General features: G+C 39.3%; 1 protein-coding gene across 3 annotated transcripts in view; it reads left to right on the top strand.

Annotated features, from left to right (window-relative positions):
• glcci1a (glucocorticoid induced 1a) overlaps positions 1-17,366 on the top strand; it is a 38,856-nt gene extending 21,490 nt beyond the window's left edge. Inside the window, exons 2-8 of one of the 3 annotated variants that reach the window (XM_041809411.1) lie at positions 1,246-1,397; positions 3,797-3,886; positions 9,369-9,521; positions 9,818-9,967; positions 10,406-10,616; positions 11,775-11,895; positions 12,206-17,366. In XM_041809411.1, coding sequence (XP_041665345.1) covers positions 1,246-1,397; positions 3,797-3,886; positions 9,369-9,521; positions 9,818-9,967; positions 10,406-10,616; positions 11,775-11,895; positions 12,206-12,503 — 1,175 coding nt within the window. In that variant the 3' untranslated portion in view covers positions 12,504-17,366. Of the gene's footprint in view, positions 1-1,245; positions 1,398-3,796; positions 3,887-9,368; positions 9,522-9,814; positions 9,968-10,405; positions 10,617-11,774; positions 11,896-12,205 lie in introns of all 3 variants that reach the window. The other 2 variants (XM_041809410.1, XM_041809412.1) reach the window with 2 other exon arrangements.
• The last annotated feature ends 724 nt before the right edge of the window (positions 17,367-18,090 follow it).

Here is an 18,090-nt window from a genome sequence, read left to right as displayed (position 1 = left end):
CTATAATGTGAAATATTACAGTCATGCTTAAAATAGAGGATATTAAAATGATTAAGTGTCTCTTTACTTTAATGAAAAATTGGAACATAAAAATAAACTACAATAGAAGAAATAAAATGTTGGCACCAAGAATTTCCTGGGAGAGGATTCCCAAGACCCCAAATATGGTATAATTTAATGTAATTATTTAACTTCCTTTCCTTGTAACTTTAAGAAATGTAAACTGTCATCAGAACTTCATTGCACTTTGTAAAATATATTTTCTTTAGAGAACCTGTTAATACCAATTTTTAATATAGAAGTAGTTTGTTTAAGGGGCCCAGCTTATTTTCTCATTTGTCTAGTACTACTTCTCTTGAAAAAAGCAGAAGTGGCTGATTAAAAAAATGCAATATTTCTTACTAGAGTACTCAATTAATCTTCAGAAGAATCAATAGAGTACTCAATTACAAAAAGCATCAATTACTGCAGCCCTAGTAACTAACAAACATCACCCACTCATGCTGCTGTATTTAAGCGCGGTAAACTGGGGAAACGTGGTCTTTCCTTTCCAAGTTTGACGTCTGTAATAACAGCAACCTACAGCAAGCTCACTGCTGCAGCGTCATCTTTTAACAACATAAATAAGCATTTAAGGGTGTGTTTAAAGTAACTCAGGACTGTCGTTTGGAATCGATGATGAGTCAAAAAAGCAAGCTGTAGTGTCAAATGAGGACAGAGAAGCAGCTGTAAACTCTTAAGATGTGTAAACTCGCCTGTACTGCTGCTGAAGTTAAATTATTGATAAACATGCTATTTCTGTCAAGTACTTCTGAATGAGAGCCCGTAGTTGTATTTCACGGTTTTCACTGTGAACGCAGACATAAGGTGCTTTAGTCAGCGGCAGCTCGACACACCTCAGCAGGGTAGAGACAAAACGTAAAAATATGCAGTTACAAAGAAGTGAACACAGACTTGAACGATCATTTTTCTGTGATCTTATGCTCAGACTGGAGATCAGTATGTCATTACAGGCTTGTTTAAAGGGGGGAAATGGGGGTTGTAAAACAACAACATTAATATATACATTTAAATACATTATCTTATTAATTCTGTAGTCTGCCCCAATCTATGAGCTGTAAGACACAAAAAGCAGCTTAAATTCAGAACAAATCTTCAGTTGGTTCCTCTTGTGATTCACTCCTCATGTTTTTGTTTCTTTAAGCTAATGTTACTCATTGTTTTTCTTGTCTCTTATCTGTGCAGTTGAAAGGAGAAAACCCCAGCAGGCACGGAGCTCAGGGGCCATTTGGCGGACTTCCTCCCTTGGCACTATCACAGGGCCCTACCTCACCGGGCAGTGGCCTCGTGACCCCAATGTGCACTACCCATCTTGTATGAAAAATAAATCCACACAGGTGAGCACAGCACACACACCTTTTATCCTTTATGTGTCCATGCTTTACCCCATCCCCCGCAGAGATGAGAATATTTATATGGTATCTGACCCGTCACTGTAAGATTATACCAGTGAGTCAGTTTAGGGTTTGCATAGGCTGGACATTGATTCCTTTTGTTATCAGAGAGACAGATTTACTCCACTTTGGTGTAGAAGGTAAAAAAAGAGTATTTGTGTAATCCCACTTCTCATTAGATACATGTTAAAGAAAAATGTGTACAAATAATTTAGAGATTCTTTAGCAGACATTGATGATATAGAGGGAGGTAACAGTATTGTTTTTATTTGCGGACTGTGTTAGTCATCAGACTTCAAGGCTCCTTAGGTTAAAAGTGTTTTCAGGATGAGGTGAAGATATGATACAGTCCATATCATACCAGAATGGACCGTCTTGTTTACTGTAAGAGCCACTGAGCACACTTCCTGTCTGTCTTATTTCAGTCTTCACTCTGAATATTGAATGTTAGTCTGATCTTATTCCTCATGTTTTGATGGTGTTAATGCTCCATGTTATTCCTGACCTTAATTTGTACCCACACTTTCCTGCCCTATGATCGTCTCCTGCTGCTGCACCTCAGATGTCCTCAACCACACACAAACACGCCGTTCTTTACATCCTGTGTCCGACATGCTGTGTGACATTTCCCACCTACACATCCGTGGAGCTTCAAAAGCCTGATGACCTGTTTGCTCTCAGTTCACCGTTTATTATTAACTCCTGAACAGACACAAAGGCCTGATTGTTCGACTGTGTGCTGCTGCTGTTTGATGAATGCTTTTATACACAGGGAGGTCTTCTTTTTTACATCTTTATCTGCAGTCTATCCTAACCGGTATTAGCTCCGCTGCAGAGAAGAAGAGATTCAGTCTCCAAAAAACACAAACCAAGATTTTAGATCCTTTCGTAAATGGACAGCTTTAGATGAAGACCTCCAGAACTGATGTTAACATGCAGTTAAAGGCACAATGTGTAGAATTGTGCAATATGAATTGATAGAAGTAGCATGTTTGTCATTAATTAAACGTAGCTTCTGCAGTGGGTGCTGGCTACTTAAAGCGGCTGCAGTATTTACAGCTGGATTCTGAGTTTTTTCAACGCCACAGCACACTTCTTGGAGTTGGCATGGACTTGGTAAGAGAGTCATGAATTTTACCACACTTTTAAACTGTTGTTTAAGCCAAATAACTGCAGCGTTGGCCTACAAACAAACTAAGCACGGCTTTTGTTAAAGGCCCAGACAGACTGACAGATGCGCTCTGCAAAACAAGCACAGTCGCTATGTTGCTGTTATTACATACATCAATCCTGGAGAAGAAAAAACACAGGTTTAACCTGTTTACTGTAATGTATTAAAATTATTAAAATTATGTACAGTGCGAGAGTGGGTGTCACAAAATTCTGTGGCAGAAATTTTACTGGTGATGGTATTGATACCGGTTTACCACCCACCAAGACAGTAATTAAAGAAAAAGTGTGGGTACTTTTTAATACCCTGGGATACGTTACTACGGTATTATTGCTCATACTTAGTTGTTAGAGCATGCACCAAAAATCAGAGGCAACAGTGCACTGGTCACAGTGATCCTGGCACATTTGGTGCATGTTTTGCTCCTCTCTGTCCCCTTAAACTCCTTATTCTCTTTTGCTGTCCTGCCCAACAAAGGCAAAATCCCACACAATAACATTTAAAAAACTGGTAATAAACACAGTAAAAGTCTGATCATGAAAAAAAAAAAATTATATTTAAACACAGCAGTGGGACGACTCTGATCCAAAATCGCTAATTGAGAATAAAATTTCACTATGGGACTATGTTTGCCAGAACTGGCCAATACTGATGTTAAACCCCTGCATCGGTGCATGTAGAGAATTAGATAATCTTTTTTTTTTTTTTTTTTTTTTTTAAAGATTTATTTTTGGCCTTTATTAGATAGGACAGTGGATAGAGTCGGAAACAGGGAAGAGAGCAGGGAGAGACATGCAGGAAATAGTGCCACGGGCTGGATTCGAACTCGGGTCGCCTGCATACATGGCGCCCGCTTAACCACTTGACTACCGGCGCCAGAGAATTAAATAATCTTAATAATCCGAAATGTTGCAAATGTTTTTGTACAACGTGGACACTGTGTAGGAGTTTGTATGCATTTTTTTTATAATTAAAACGATGATTACCCAGTACTGGGTGTCTTCTGTTTTTTGTTGGAGTGATATAAAACATGTTTCAGTATAGTTTGGTTTTCATGGGAATCATATCAAAGTTTATAATTTTTGGATTATAAAATATGGAGTAATCAAAACTAATACATCAACTAATATATAGGCATTTTTAAATGGAATTGTATCTGTTTTTTTCCCAGACTCCTGGATGTTGGAGTGAAAAGTCAGGAGAGAAGAGGAGCACCCACCAGCGCTCTGCGTCTTGGGGCAGCGCTGACCAGCTCAAAGAGGCAGGACACTAATTTGAATAACTATACACATGTAGGCCAAACTCTTTTACTTTATACACAGCAGGAATAACACATGGTATGACTCAATAAACAAATGATCATCAAGCAGAGAATACAAACAATAGTTAAATTACTATTTGATACAATAGACCACAGTGGACCCTGCACCACAGATCCTGTCTGTTAAGAGTTTTTCTTTGTTATTTTTAAAACAGCGCCTCAGATATCAGTATTGATATCATCCCTGAAAAAACATTATCAGTTGACCCTTTTTGATCACATGATGATAATACCTTATACTGAGAGAAAATTCTGGAAAAGGTTTTTTAGGATTAAAAATTAGATACTATCCAGTCCCAGCAACAAACACAGGTACTGAAAAAAAATCTGTTTTGGTCTACTTAGAAAACAAAATCATATGCAAGAAGGAATAACACATTATGTTCTAACAATTAACCCCCAAGCTTTGTGTTTAAAGTATGGAAACTCAATTATTCAAACATGAAAGAAATTTAATCAAGGAAGAAAAAAAATAATTATAGCTGGTTCTGACATGTTTTAACTGACATGCCAGATGAATTTGTTTCACACATCCATCTGGAAAACCTTCGATACACAACATTTGGGAAAGGGCAGAGCCTTTGAAGAAAACTCGGAGGGTGATTGGATAGACGTTCTGTCTGTCACATCTTTACTGGCCAGTCAGAGCAACAAAACACGTGACGTCATCGCCGCTACCGAAGTGTGTGTGCGCAGCTACCGAGGAATAAACTCCATATAGAACTGCATAACGAGAACCGTGGCGACTGTCGGTACACGACTTTTGTCGTTTTTGAAAAGAAAACAGCTCACTGCTGTTCTTTGTTCTTCTTTTAAAAAAGAAATGTTGTCAAGTTCTGATAAAACTGGCGCTTTAGCAGCATCCACGCTGGTGTCTTCTGCCATAACAGCACCTGCCGCTTGTTGCTGCTTGCTTACATCACGACTCCACCGCACCCGAAAATACTGCCCCTCATCACTGTTTGGTTCTGTCACTTTATAGCCAGGCGCAAACGGTTCGGACGGGAGCTTTGCAAGATGGATTCACCAGTGAGAAACAATACGGGTGTATCGATGTGCTTTGCAAGGCTAGACATCTTTCATCAGCTCAAATTCTTACAACACCACTGTGCAGTTAGTGGATGAAACCCTGGTATTAATTTCATCACCAGTATTTTTTTCTTGTCTTTGGTAAATAAAGGGAGTGTAATGGAGTGATAAGTGACATGCAACTGCTTAGATAGAGTCCCATCATCTGCATGTTTCACTCGGACATTTCAGAGCAGCAGGGTAGCTAACTGAACATCACTCACTCACGTAAGTGTAATGATTGTGCAGCACATTAATCAGGTAAAACGCATGTTCTTCCCTTTCCAATTCGGATGTCTGTAATAACAGCAATATATAGCGAGTGTGCTAACTTTGCACTAACTCTTGTTAGTCTCTCTGGGGCTTTGACTTTAGTCCAGTGCTGCAGTGATTTTTTTACCTCCATTGTAATGTTTTAATCCTGTATAAAGGTGTGATTCAACTCATGACTCACTTGTTTTAAGTCCATGTTGATTCATATGATGGAGCTGTGGTGTTAGATAAGGTCAAAGAAGCATCTATAAACACCTTAGCTTAATACACATGCCGTTATGTTTGCCAAAGCTAAATGAAATCACTGATGCGTGCTTTCAACAAGGTCTTCGCAATAAAAGCCTCTTCTTGGCATGTTGCTAACTTTTTAATTAAGAAACAGCCACGTCAGTGCGATATTGTCTGTAGCAGCTTGACACACTTCAGCAGGAGAGAAATGAAACTTAAAACTACAGATGCAGTTACAAAGAAGTGAACAAAGAGAGACTTATTAGATCATATTTCTGTGTTTTGATGAAAAGACATGAGTTCAGTATGCCATCACAGGCTTATTTAAGGGGATGATGGAGAAAGCATTTGAATGCACTTTTGATTTTGTAATGTGTAACATTCCTAGTGACCCTTATAATGCACAGAAAAATTAGAATATGACTGCCTTTTTTGGCCAATTTGAAAAATATTTAACCACATAACACAAAACCATGAGATGAAGTGAACTGTGCATTTTTCTGACAGTTTCATCCCGCAGAAATTATGGTTTAATATCATTGATATTGGTACCACTGACATATAACTGGAGGAATTATATCCACGGTTTAATTTCTGGGCATTTTAATAAAAACATAACAAGATCTTTAGAAAAAATGGTACAGTCCTTTAACCATTTCATCAACAAGTTTTCTTTCTGGCAGAAATGATGATTTAGTAGCAACAGAAGAGCACTCCTCAGGCTGTATCTCCTCCTGTGTGACATCACAGCTTTGGTATTGTTTCTTTATGGTGCTGATGGCATGCAGCAGCGACACACATTTCCTCTGAAGCTGCACCCAGCGTGCCACTATCAGCCATTCTCAGCTCCACCGTGCAACAGCAGGGAGGTGGCAGATAACACTATCTCCCTCCTAACTACTCACTTCCCCTTTGAAACGGCCATAACCCGGTGCAATTTATGGTCAGCCAAGCCCCAGCTGGCTCCTTGCTGCCTGCTGCAGCAGAGGGAACAATGAGGGCCGGCCGGATGACAGCTCAGCCCTCCGTAATGTGTGCACTGCCACGTTACTGAGTTACAGGGCTGCAGAGGAGGAGCAGCGCTGACACTGAATCCACTGATGTCAATAGATAAGCCACAAGAAGGGGAAGTTTGCAATGCAGAGCTCTCATTTTTTTTTCTTTTCAGTCCTCACTAAGTTGAGAATATTTCTATTTTTATTTCTGTTCAAATTGATGTAGATTTAAAAACACACGTATGTACCTGCTGTCTCCCATAGGTGCTGATGAAAGTCTTAAAGGCCTGAACTAGCAGGCTGATGTCAACTATCAAGCTTTTTCTGAGTGATTTGGCCTTAACTTTTGTTGTGTTGCTGGCACCTTTGGCTCAATCCAACCATCGTCTGCAGCTTTTTGGAGAATTAAGCATTTTGACTCAGCAGAAGAAAGGTCTGTAAGATAAATCATGTTTATAGACAGCTCAGCTAAGCCATTGGTGGAAACAAAGGGAAACTTGATCAAGAGAAGAAAACAAATATGGTTGCCTTAATACCAGAATATTTATCCTTAATCTCACATCAGTTAAATAAATGAAAAAAAAAATCACAGAAACAAAAATTAAGTCCAAGGAAACTGATATTTGGTAATCTTCTTATTTTAATTACAGGAACTTGCAAATAAGCTCCCAAACATGGTTTACATTGTTGAAATATTTGGGCAGTGTTTTAATATTGAAATGAAGCAGCATGATTGTGTAAATAAGTTCCACCTCCTCATCCCTAGTTAAGAGAAATTAACATTACTTTGCTTTATGTAACCATGCATTATGTAATAACGCCATGTAATGATATAACTTGACTTAATGAGATCTATTTTTATATAATTATAATGTCCGCATTTATAGTACTGTCATAATATTGCGTTAACATTGAGTGTAGAAGATGAACTTGTGCAGTCTTCATGCTAATGCAAAATGTTGAGACATGCTAATCATGACTGCAAGTGCAGCTGCCACTGTCACCCAATGCAAAACAACTGATGCTTTGTTTTCCAGTGTTTTCTTACTCACAGACAAAAAGAGGTTTTCTTTTAAGTTACCTTGAAATGTTTTGACCGCTTACTTCCTGCTGTCTTCCTCATACTTGTCAGCTGATCTTGTTCAGATTTTGTCATCTTGTCTAGTTTGATAGGTTAACAGTCACATAGGCCCATAGGTACATAGGTTTAATTATCTTGATGACTTCTCTGATCCATCAGTGGCACTTGTTGCTCTCTGAATGAATGACCTGTGCATTTTTCCAGTCCATGATGTGATTTTCCTTTTGCCGTCAGCTGATACAGCTGATTTTAGGTTGTTTTGCCACTTTCATTTTACCCTTTACCTTTACAAGCCTTCCAGGGCTGGCTGCTGAGAAGCATCTCTACAGCATGATGCTGCCACCACCATGCTACACAGTGGAGAATTTGGAGATGGTGTGTTTGTGGTGACGTGCAGTGTTTGGTGTCTGCCAAACATTGCGTCTTGCCTGATGCCCAAAAAGCACCACTTTGGTCTCATCAGACTAAAGAACTGCCTTCGATTTGACAGTGGGATCTCCAGCATGCCTTTTGGTGAAGTCTAGTCCAGATTTAATGAGTTATCTTCAACAGTGGCTTTCTCTTTGCCTCTTTTCCATAAAGCTTTGACTGATGAAGAACCCAGGTAACAGTTGTTGTATTCAGAGTCTCTCCCATCTGAGAGCTGCTGAAGCTTGTAAGTCCTTCAGTGTAGTCATAGGGCCTGCTTACTTGGCTCCTTGCATGGTCACTCCGTTTGTGAGGACAGCCTGATCTAGGCAGATTTACACGCACCATATTTCTTCCATTGCTTGATGATGGATTTGATTAAACTCCCAGGGCTGTTCAGTGCCTTGGAATTTTTTTTGTATCCATCCCCTGACTTATACTTTTCAATAACCTTTTATCCAAGTTGTCTGGAGTGTTCTTTTGTCTCCTTGGTGTAATGGTAGCGAGGAAAACTGATTCAGTGACTGCACCTTCTAGACACGGGTCTCTCTATACTACAGTCACTTGAGACACATTCACTCAGATGATCTCCATTTCACTAATTGTGTCAGTCACTTTAAAGAGGGTGAATATTTATGCAGTCACTTATTTTACATTACATATTTTTGTTTAATCAATCAAATCTACTGATAACATTAAACTATTTAAATCTGTTATGATGGGCTCTTGTCTGTGTTAAACAGACTTGCTCTAATGTTATTGTTCATGAAAACCTGAGAAGAGTGTCCTGAGTGAAGCCTGAGGGGAAACAAAAATGTTGAGGACTTTACGCTGTACCTGGTTCAGAGGCCAAATATAAGGGTCACATAACGGCTGGGTCACACAGAGTGGGCTTCGAGAACTGCTGCATGTGTTTCTGCAGTAAAGCTGATCAGTGAGGGAATATGTACAGACATGTTCTCCGGTAGTGATAATAAATAGGAGGAAATGGGAGTTTCTACATCTCAATGACACAAACACACGAAAACACTGTTTGAATTATTTTCTTCACTTTAAGGGTAAAAAAGAGGGTAAAATGATGAACTATAAGGGAAGTTGATTTTGTGTAATTTCTGTCAACTTCCCTGGAAACAGTGACATCTGGTGGAGTGTATTCAGACATAAAATGTCAAAATAAACTTCACTTTACTTGGGTATTTGTATTATATAGTGCTAAATAATTAGTCAGACCTCTGCTATTGTAACCCAGGCCAAAATAGGAGGTTGGTATTTGCACACATAGAGCAGAAAATTAAATCATGCTTGTTCTGAGTTGTCACCCATATGATAAATCTTTACATGTGTTGTGTCTGTGTCTTCTTTCCAGCAGATTGCGAAGCTCCGGCATCAGCTCCAGGGCAGCAAACGAGGAGGACGTCACAGTAAAGAGAGAGAAAGACTATCCCCCCTCCAGTACAGCAGCATCACCTACACCGCCATAGCCAGCACCACCAATCACAGCTCCACAGCAGGCCACTATCAGGTCGAGAACCACTTCAAAAATCTTTATCAGGACCTCAAGGTGGTAGAGCAGATATCACATGTACCCAGTTTTAGTTTGGGATTTAAGAGGGTGAGGTAAAACAGCTAAAACAGGCACTCTGAGTCTCTAAGCCTTGTATCACAAATAACTTCTACCGTCAGAATTTATAGAATGTAGTTGTAATTTTTAGGCTTATTTTTGATTTACTTTAGACACTGTTTGTAATTTTAGATAACTTAATGCATGCAACTCCCCACATGCTTCATATTAACTTCACACATGTCCTTTTGCAGCAGTTTTCCATGTCGAAGTCGGCTCAGATGCCGCTGTCCAACATCACGGTGCCAAAGCCCTCCATCTCCAGGGTGCCCAGCAGTATGGAGGGCATCAACCATGAGCTGGAGAAGGTCTTCATCAAAGACAATGGGGAGAAAGAAGAGCTGAAGGTGGGGCTCTGATAAATGAGGTTACAGTGAAGTTGTGTTTCTCTAGTCTCAGCTCTGATTTAGGGCACACTCGCACTAGGCCATCAGTACTCATACTATGCTAAAACCCATTTGACCCCCACCCCTGCCCCCCTATGGCCTGCGCTCACACTGCTCAACGCATCCAGGCCTAAGCATGAATATATCAGCTGGTCATTTGTTGTTAATTCACATTACATCACATTCCTGTGTTAGGGCTTCTTCATTTGCATCTCTGCTGTACCTACACCCACCTTGTCCTTCCGTACCAGGGCCGTGAAGTGTGCTGCGCCCAAGCACAAAGTGAATGCACTCACACTGGTCAAACGTACTGGACTTTAGGCTCAACCATGCCAAGACACGGTACGGATGGCCTAGGGTGAGTGCACCCTAATACTCTGTTTCCTCTTCTTTCTGCAGTCCCTTGAGGTTCCTGATGGCCGAAGGGCACCCTTCCCTCCCCAGCAGCGCAGCAGCAGCACCCGCAGCGTGGACACCCAGACCCCGTCAGCCCCGGGCCGGTCCAGCAGCTGCTCCAGTCTGTCGCCATGCCCCTCGCCTGCCTGTCCTCCAGGATCACATGACGGCAGTCCTTACTCCACGGAGGATCTACTCTATGATCGGGACAAAGGTAAATATCAGCAAGTGTCAGACTCTGCCTGTTTCTCCCAAGATATTTGTGACCATCTTTGAATAGGTTATTTGCAGACGACGTCGCATCACAGTGAATAACTCAAAATGGGGGGCAGGAAATGATTTCTGCATAGAAAAGAGCAATCAAAAGGCCAAAGTTCTGTGCAGTTTATGGCTTTGCCTACTGTTTGAATTGCAAAAAAAAAAGTCTTATGCTACTTTTGAGTCCTGAAAGTATTGACACATTCAGCCAAAAAAAACTTCTGCATTTGCTCTGTGAGCTTTTGAAGGCGTAGATTAAAAAGCCTCTGTCTAAATCCTTGGAGAATCTGTGTCAGACACCGCTCACATATGGTCTCTTTCCACAAAGCGGTCTGATTTGGTTCAGTATAGTACATCACTGTGAACCCTGATTTTGCTTGTGTTCCCACAGCCTCCAGCCTTTATTGAGAAGTGGTTGGAGGAGAAGGTGTTTGAGTTGAGGCTTGAGCCAAAACTTTACAGCATTTTGCAAATAAAAAGCAACTTTGCAGGGGAGCTTTGCCTAATGTAATACTAGTAGAGAGTCTGTTCATGTTAGCACTCCTTGCATCTCATAGAAAGCTTTGTTTGCATACTATAATAACAGACACTATCTCTCCAGGTGTTTATCTTACAAACTGAAAAAAACATGCATGTTGCTGTGTCACCAGTGTAGTTGGTTAAAAATTGAAGATGCTGAAATATATTAAAAGGGTCTTAAATGTGTTAAATTTGATGCCAGAATTTCTGTATATACTCTGAGTGCACACAGCTACATTTTTGTAAAGTGGTAGGGATTATAGCGAAAGTATGTAAAATATTCTGATGATATCTAGAGTCCACAGAGCTTTGACATACCAACTTACCTCCATTCTAATTGATTCCTAACTGCTGTTCTTCACTTACTGCCTCCACCTGACATTTGCATTTTCCTGACAATAGCAAATACATCCGAAACTTGAAAAAGATTGGTCATCAGTTCCATTTGAAAAGCAGACAGTAGAGCCTCTTTTTACTAAATTAATAGTCAGATAAATGACAGGCCTAAAAAACACTTCAGAGGTGCTTAAAAACACTGCTTATGTAGATTTTTTGAACTGAATATCTCTCTCTCTCTGTATCTTTTCATTCGCAGATAGTGGAAGCAGCTCACCTCTGCCCAAGTTTGCCTCCTCGCCCAAACCAAACAACAGCTACATGTTCAAGCGAGAGCCGCCGGAGGGCTGTGAGAAGATTAAAGCTTTTGAAGAGCAGAGGTAAGGACGGTTTGATACTCAAGTTGAATTCAGCTCTCTAAACCTTTCAGCACCTGAAGCGTATGTTCTTTATTTCACTGTAACACCTGTCCTTCTTTAAATACTTCTCAGTGTATCAAAACATAAAAAGTCCAAGTTTGTTTGACAGATGCTTTAAACTGCTGTCAGAATCTAAAATCAGGATTATTAATCATAACACTGTGATACGTAGTTTCATTTATATTTTGGAGGCCATAACATGTCAGAAACCACAGTTTGTGTTTTAACCTTTCTCTCTTTCCTTACCCACTCTGTGTTTGTTTACCTACAGTTCCAGACAGTCAGCGTCAGCGTCAGTCCCGCTCTTCTCCTGCCCCGACAAAAACAAGGTCAACTTCATCCCGACAGGCTCTGCGTTCTGCCCCGTCAAACTCCCCGGCTCCCTGCACCTCAACCCGGCCTCGCAGCCCGAGGAAGATGAGGACAGCACGGAGCCACAGGGGGCTACATCACTCTACGGCGCCCCAACTCAGGTCTCCACGAGCACCAGCACAGACGACCCCCTGGAGGAGCCCGGCTCGCCCTCAGAGACCTCAGACCCCCCCACAGACAGCCCAGCCATCAGCTAGACCCGAGCAGAGCTGGCCTCTGGCTTCGGATCCACCGAGCATCACCACTGACTGTCCCACCAACACCTCCCTCTGCTCCACCAAGGGGGGCCTCCGTCTCTGTGCTGACCCCCTCCACACCCCGTCTATCTCTGCATGACGTAGCAACAATGTCCCAATAACCACCACCGCCACCACAAAGACTCGCCACCTCGTTGTTTGTCCTGCGTTCTGTCGTTGGACCTGATGGTTACGAGCGGCTGCGGAGGGAAGAAGGGAGCACTATGGATGGGGGGAGGGGCATGCATTTTAAACTGGTAGTATATTTCTGATTAAATTATGTGTTAATGTGTTCAGTTTCAACATTCACAGTATGAATAAGCTCTAAACATATATATACACATATATATCTCTATGAAAAGAAAGAAAATGCTCGTTTAAAAAGAAGAAAATCCAAACTGTGTATTGCTGTGTGACGTAGCGGACAGGAGGATCGGCTGATCTTATTCAGCTGTTTACACGATCCAGGCGTCATCATTGAACCCTCTCTAAAGAGAATAACTTGGCAAAAAGAAGAGAAAATAATGGAAGCCCATTTCTGCCAGTAAATGAGAAAATATATGAAAGCGAAGCACTGATGGAAAAGTAAGTCATAAGTCAGGATGTAAGATCATTTCTACATAATATCAGAATCAGCAGGTCATAGCTTAAAAAGCTACTTATCTTTATCAGCAGATACAAATATTTATAGCTGATATATTGGCTGCACATATCGGCAGAAAGGGATCTGATTTTTAAGGAAAATTAATGTTTATAAGCCATAATTTAACAAAAATTCAAAGACTGGAGGTGGACAAGATTTGGACATCCAAGTTTGTTAGCTTGATGCAAACACATAATTGAAACTGCCATTAACAGGCTAACAGATTTAGCATTGCTAACTTCAGCTTAAGAAATGATCTATTTTACTTAACAAGATAGTTAAATCAATCACTGACATCAAAATGTTAAGTAAAATGGATCATTTCTTTATTTAACAGCGATCAGTGTCTTTGTACCTTAGTTAAAAATGATGAATGCAGCTTTGAATTGAATGGTAGTTGTACAAAATGTTTGGATATTTGAAAATCATTTCCCATATCCCTTGCTTCACCTTATAGGGCTAGCATTATGTTTGTTAAGTTTGTATATCAGCATATCAGATACAGGCAAAAATAGGAAATCATGCATCCCTAGACCAAAGTCATAATAATGAGATAAAAGGACAAAACTATGAGGTAAAAGCCAAACTATGAGATAAAAAGTCAAAGATATGAGATAAAGAGGAAAAATTATGATATAGATGGTCAAAAATGTGAGATAAAAAGTAAAAATTGTGAGATTCAAAAGTCATGAGGTAACCATTCAAAATTTCTGACCTTAAACATCAAAATTATAAGATTGTTAGTTGTATGTAAGGTTCAAATCAAGCAATAATTCATCAAAATGATAAAACAATAATCTGTAATTATTAGATATCTTCAAAATAATCAGGTAACTCCGAATTATGAGACTGTTGTAGTAACTGGGAGATTTGAAAAAAAAAGGAGCAAAATAATGAAATAAAAAATCTAAATTGAGATTATAATCAGAAAATTGTGGTCGAAAATTAAAATTATGGCAAGTCAAAAATAGATGTAAAAAGTATAATCTTAAACAAAAAATTTGAGTTTCTAAGTCATACTTGTGTGGTAAAAAGGAAAAAAATACAAAATAAAAGACATAATTATGAGAAAAAAATATAGTTTTTATGAAATAAGTCATATTTTAAAGTTTATGGAAGAATTCTAAGTTGTGATTGTGACATTTGGGGGGCTGCCAAAAATAGATTTTTGACTAGAAATGATAAAGCATGATGAAGCAGTTAAGTGGTTTATAAAAAAGGTCTTGTGAGAAGAAAACATGCATAAGCCTTTTAAGGGTTTTATCGGTGAAACAAAGTCTATGTTGAGTTGCTTTTTTCTTCTCTCTTGGGTCCTGGAGGGATCCACTTTTGTTAGGTACATATGGGGGGCTCCAAGGAAAAATGTTTGAGAAACACTGATTTAGGATTTTAATTAAAAACGACTTTTTCATAATTTTGACTTAATGTCTTAGAATTTTCTTTTATCTTATAATGACTGTTTATGCAAAAGTTAAGAAGTACTTTCTCATAATTATACCTTTTTGACTTATAAATTTGATAATTCTCTCATATTTTCAACTATCTCATAATTGAGTTTTTATCTCATAAATATGACTTGTTACCTTATACCGTCAACATTTTATTCTATCATTTAATTGTTCCATCATACTTTATCTTGTAATGTTCACTCCTTATCCCACAACTTTTTTTAAACTCATATTTGTGACTTTTTATATCATAATTGACTTTCTATGTCATAAATGACATTTTCTAATTATTATGAGTTGATGTATAGCTTTCATATTCTCTCCTTTAAATTTTTACTGGCAGGAATGGGCTTCCCTAGAAAAAGGCCACAAATTGGTTGCACAGTGTCTGCCTCGCTTCAGGTATTTCACAATCAGAGCGTGTACTCAGGTAACCTGGAATGTATGTCCATACAAAGATCTGCAGAACAGCTTTCATCACTTCCTGGTTTATCTCATTCCAGACGAATCATTCCTTTAGTTTTAGAGCGCGGACTGCGAGCAGGCGGAGATGGCGAAACTTTGATGGAGGGTTAGAGGACGGACCACACACACTGTGACTGAAGGCACTGCCCGCTGTGTGTGTGTGTGTGTGTGATGACGGAAGCATGCTGGACACAGATTTGGACAATGTGCAGGGGTTTGATGGGTTTTTAAATCCTGAAGACGATGTTTGATCGTTGACCAGAAGTGGACGAGTCTGCAGAACTGTCACATGAAGATACAATCAAACTGAAGCGTTTGCTGCAGGTTGGAGGTTGGGTTGTACAAAAATATTTTTGGGCTAGAAAGAATCAAATAACGAGGTAACCTTTAATATTTGAAGCCAAAGAAGCAGTTTTACTCTGCTAGCTGGGTGTTTTTAATGCCTGGGATAGATTTATAGATAATTCAGGGTCAAAATGACTAATTGGTACGAAGGCTATCATGACACATGCCTACGAACTGTAATATAATACTATTAAAAAAACATTACAATATCAGTCCTTGTTAACCACAGCAGAAGTCGGAGGCTTCCAGTCTGAGGAGTTCTTTTTATTTATTACCCAAAATTATTTTATTTTTATTTTATATTGCTAAGGAAACAAGTTTGAACTTCAAACAAATGTATTTATTTAAGTTTACCATCAAAACACGCATTTTCTTATCTTCAAGTTGCATTTAAACACATCAAGATGAGGTTTTTATTTCCCTTCACCTTATAGCCATTTTACCTACTTGACCTTAAGGGAATCATAATAAATGTCATGTCAGCTAACATGCTATCAGCAGATGAAGGTTAGTTAACAGGGTTTTATCTGCTGGTTTAAACAATGATTTATCACAGATTGTAAAGTTGGATTGATATTTTTGAACGAAAAGGGTAAGATATGTGACCTTTAAAAAATGAATGAGTATTTGATATCAATAGGGAGGTCAGTTTTGGGTGAAAAAATGGCTCAGTGGAAGTAGAATAAAATATTAATGTATAATATTTTTATAGCTACAGTATGAAAAGTGCTAATATATCTTGAGGCCCCTTAGGGCACAAGAACCCAGGCATTATTATTTCTGATATTTTGATCACATATTTTAATTACAAATGGGTGTCTATGTAGGTTCTCTTTTATCCAGGTCAACGTTATTTAAAAATTGGTTCAACGAGGGGAAACTGGATTTGACTGAGGTTCTTGAAGATGTTTGGCCTCTTCTCCAAAAGCTTTCTGTTTTTAATATTTTTGCATAATTTCTATAATGACTGCCCTTCTCAGGCAGTGCAAGGAAACATATACAAGCATTGCTTAAGATCTAAAACATTTCTAGCTATCACGATGAGTGTTTGTACAACTTTAAACTCCAACCTGCACATCCAAACTAAGACTGTTCTGATAATCCAAATATTGTTATTCCATTAAAAGCATTCCACGAGATTCAGCATCCCAGACATAAATAGGCTCCTGATGCTTCATTCCTAAAATATTTCAGCCTTTTGATTGGAGATGAGCTGCAGTGGAGAGACGTTTGGTGGCGGCGCCTTCATGTGTTTGATGCACAGATGAAAGGAACGCGCCGGCCTGCCTCCCTCTCACTGTCTGTCCGTTAATACTCAGTGTCGTAGGCACCCTGGCGCTACAAAACACCTTCTTTACATCTCATGTACTCCGTGCCGTAGGCTGTTAAAGAGCATCACCCTGCCCAAGTGTAAATGATCCACAACTTTCATTTGCAAGAGTGAAATATAACCCACATTTATTTTGGTATCTGGTGTGCTTGTGGACTCCCTGCATTGACGCTCATTCATATTTTGTATATATGTGGCTTTTAAAGAGGCTCAATGCAATGTTGTGGTTTCTTGAGACATTTCAGCACCTTACCAAGAGCTATGGCTTTCCCAATGTCCCACATATACTCGGCATTGGTAAACTAGATGTGTGCAATAATAGGATAAAAAAAGGTGTTGTCCTCCCGGATGTTGTCCGTTCTTTGACACAAGCGTCTCATCCTGCATTACTTTGGTTTTGAGCATGGCGGCTGGATCAGCAAGCAGTTTGTTGCTAAAGCCATCAACGATCCAAAACCAGCACCGAGAGCGAGCAGAGCACATCACATGCAGGTCCGAGTGTTCATCGACTCACCACATGATACTCCCTGTGTAACCTGCAGTGTCAAAGATCATGCACAATGGCAATAAAAAACTATTGGTTGTTTTGTCCACTTTTTAGTGTGTTGTCTTCAGTGAGGAAATCGATGCTTCTTACAGCTTATAAACCAGTCAGACCATGTTTTTCTCTGATGATTGATTAATAACTCCAACTTCTAAAATACTGATATAATTAAAACAGGGATGCACAATGTTATCAGCATCACATCATTATTGGCAGGTACTCGCCTAAAAAGTTCAATATTAGTATAAGCAGATCTGACCATTTTGGCTGATATATGTATGATGTATTCTCTGTATTTATCAGCCGGTATCACATGGAAATATCTGCCTATATGTTCTGTAAATTTTGACTCATATTGGTGGTAAATATTGGACTATATAATGTGCAAATATCAGCCAATAAAATCTGTAAATATCAGTCTTTATCCAGCAAATATTTGCCTATGTCTGCGGTTAGTATCGGCCTATATCAGCGGTAAATATCAGACTATATAGGGTGTAGGCTTTAGTCCTCTAATTTCAACCAAAAGACACAGAACTCTTCTTTGACACTCTTTGTCATTTGAGAATAACAAAACATGCCTTGTATTATCGCTTTTTAATTATTGCAGTCACAATCATAAAATGGCTTTTGTTCGCGTTGTTACTGATGTTTTCTAGCATACTGCCCTTCAATATGAGGACTTGTTTTTTTCCCAGATGACATTGAAAAGCAGAAGTGATGGTGCACTGCTCTTATTCATTAGCTGCAAATATCAGCCTTTATCTGCTTCA

This window comes from Cheilinus undulatus, linkage group 16 (assembly GCF_018320785.1).
Source record: "Cheilinus undulatus linkage group 16, ASM1832078v1, whole genome shotgun sequence".
Lineage (NCBI taxonomy): Eukaryota > Metazoa > Chordata > Actinopteri > Labriformes > Labridae > Cheilinus > Cheilinus undulatus.
This window is presented reverse-complemented; position numbering and strand designations above follow the sequence as displayed.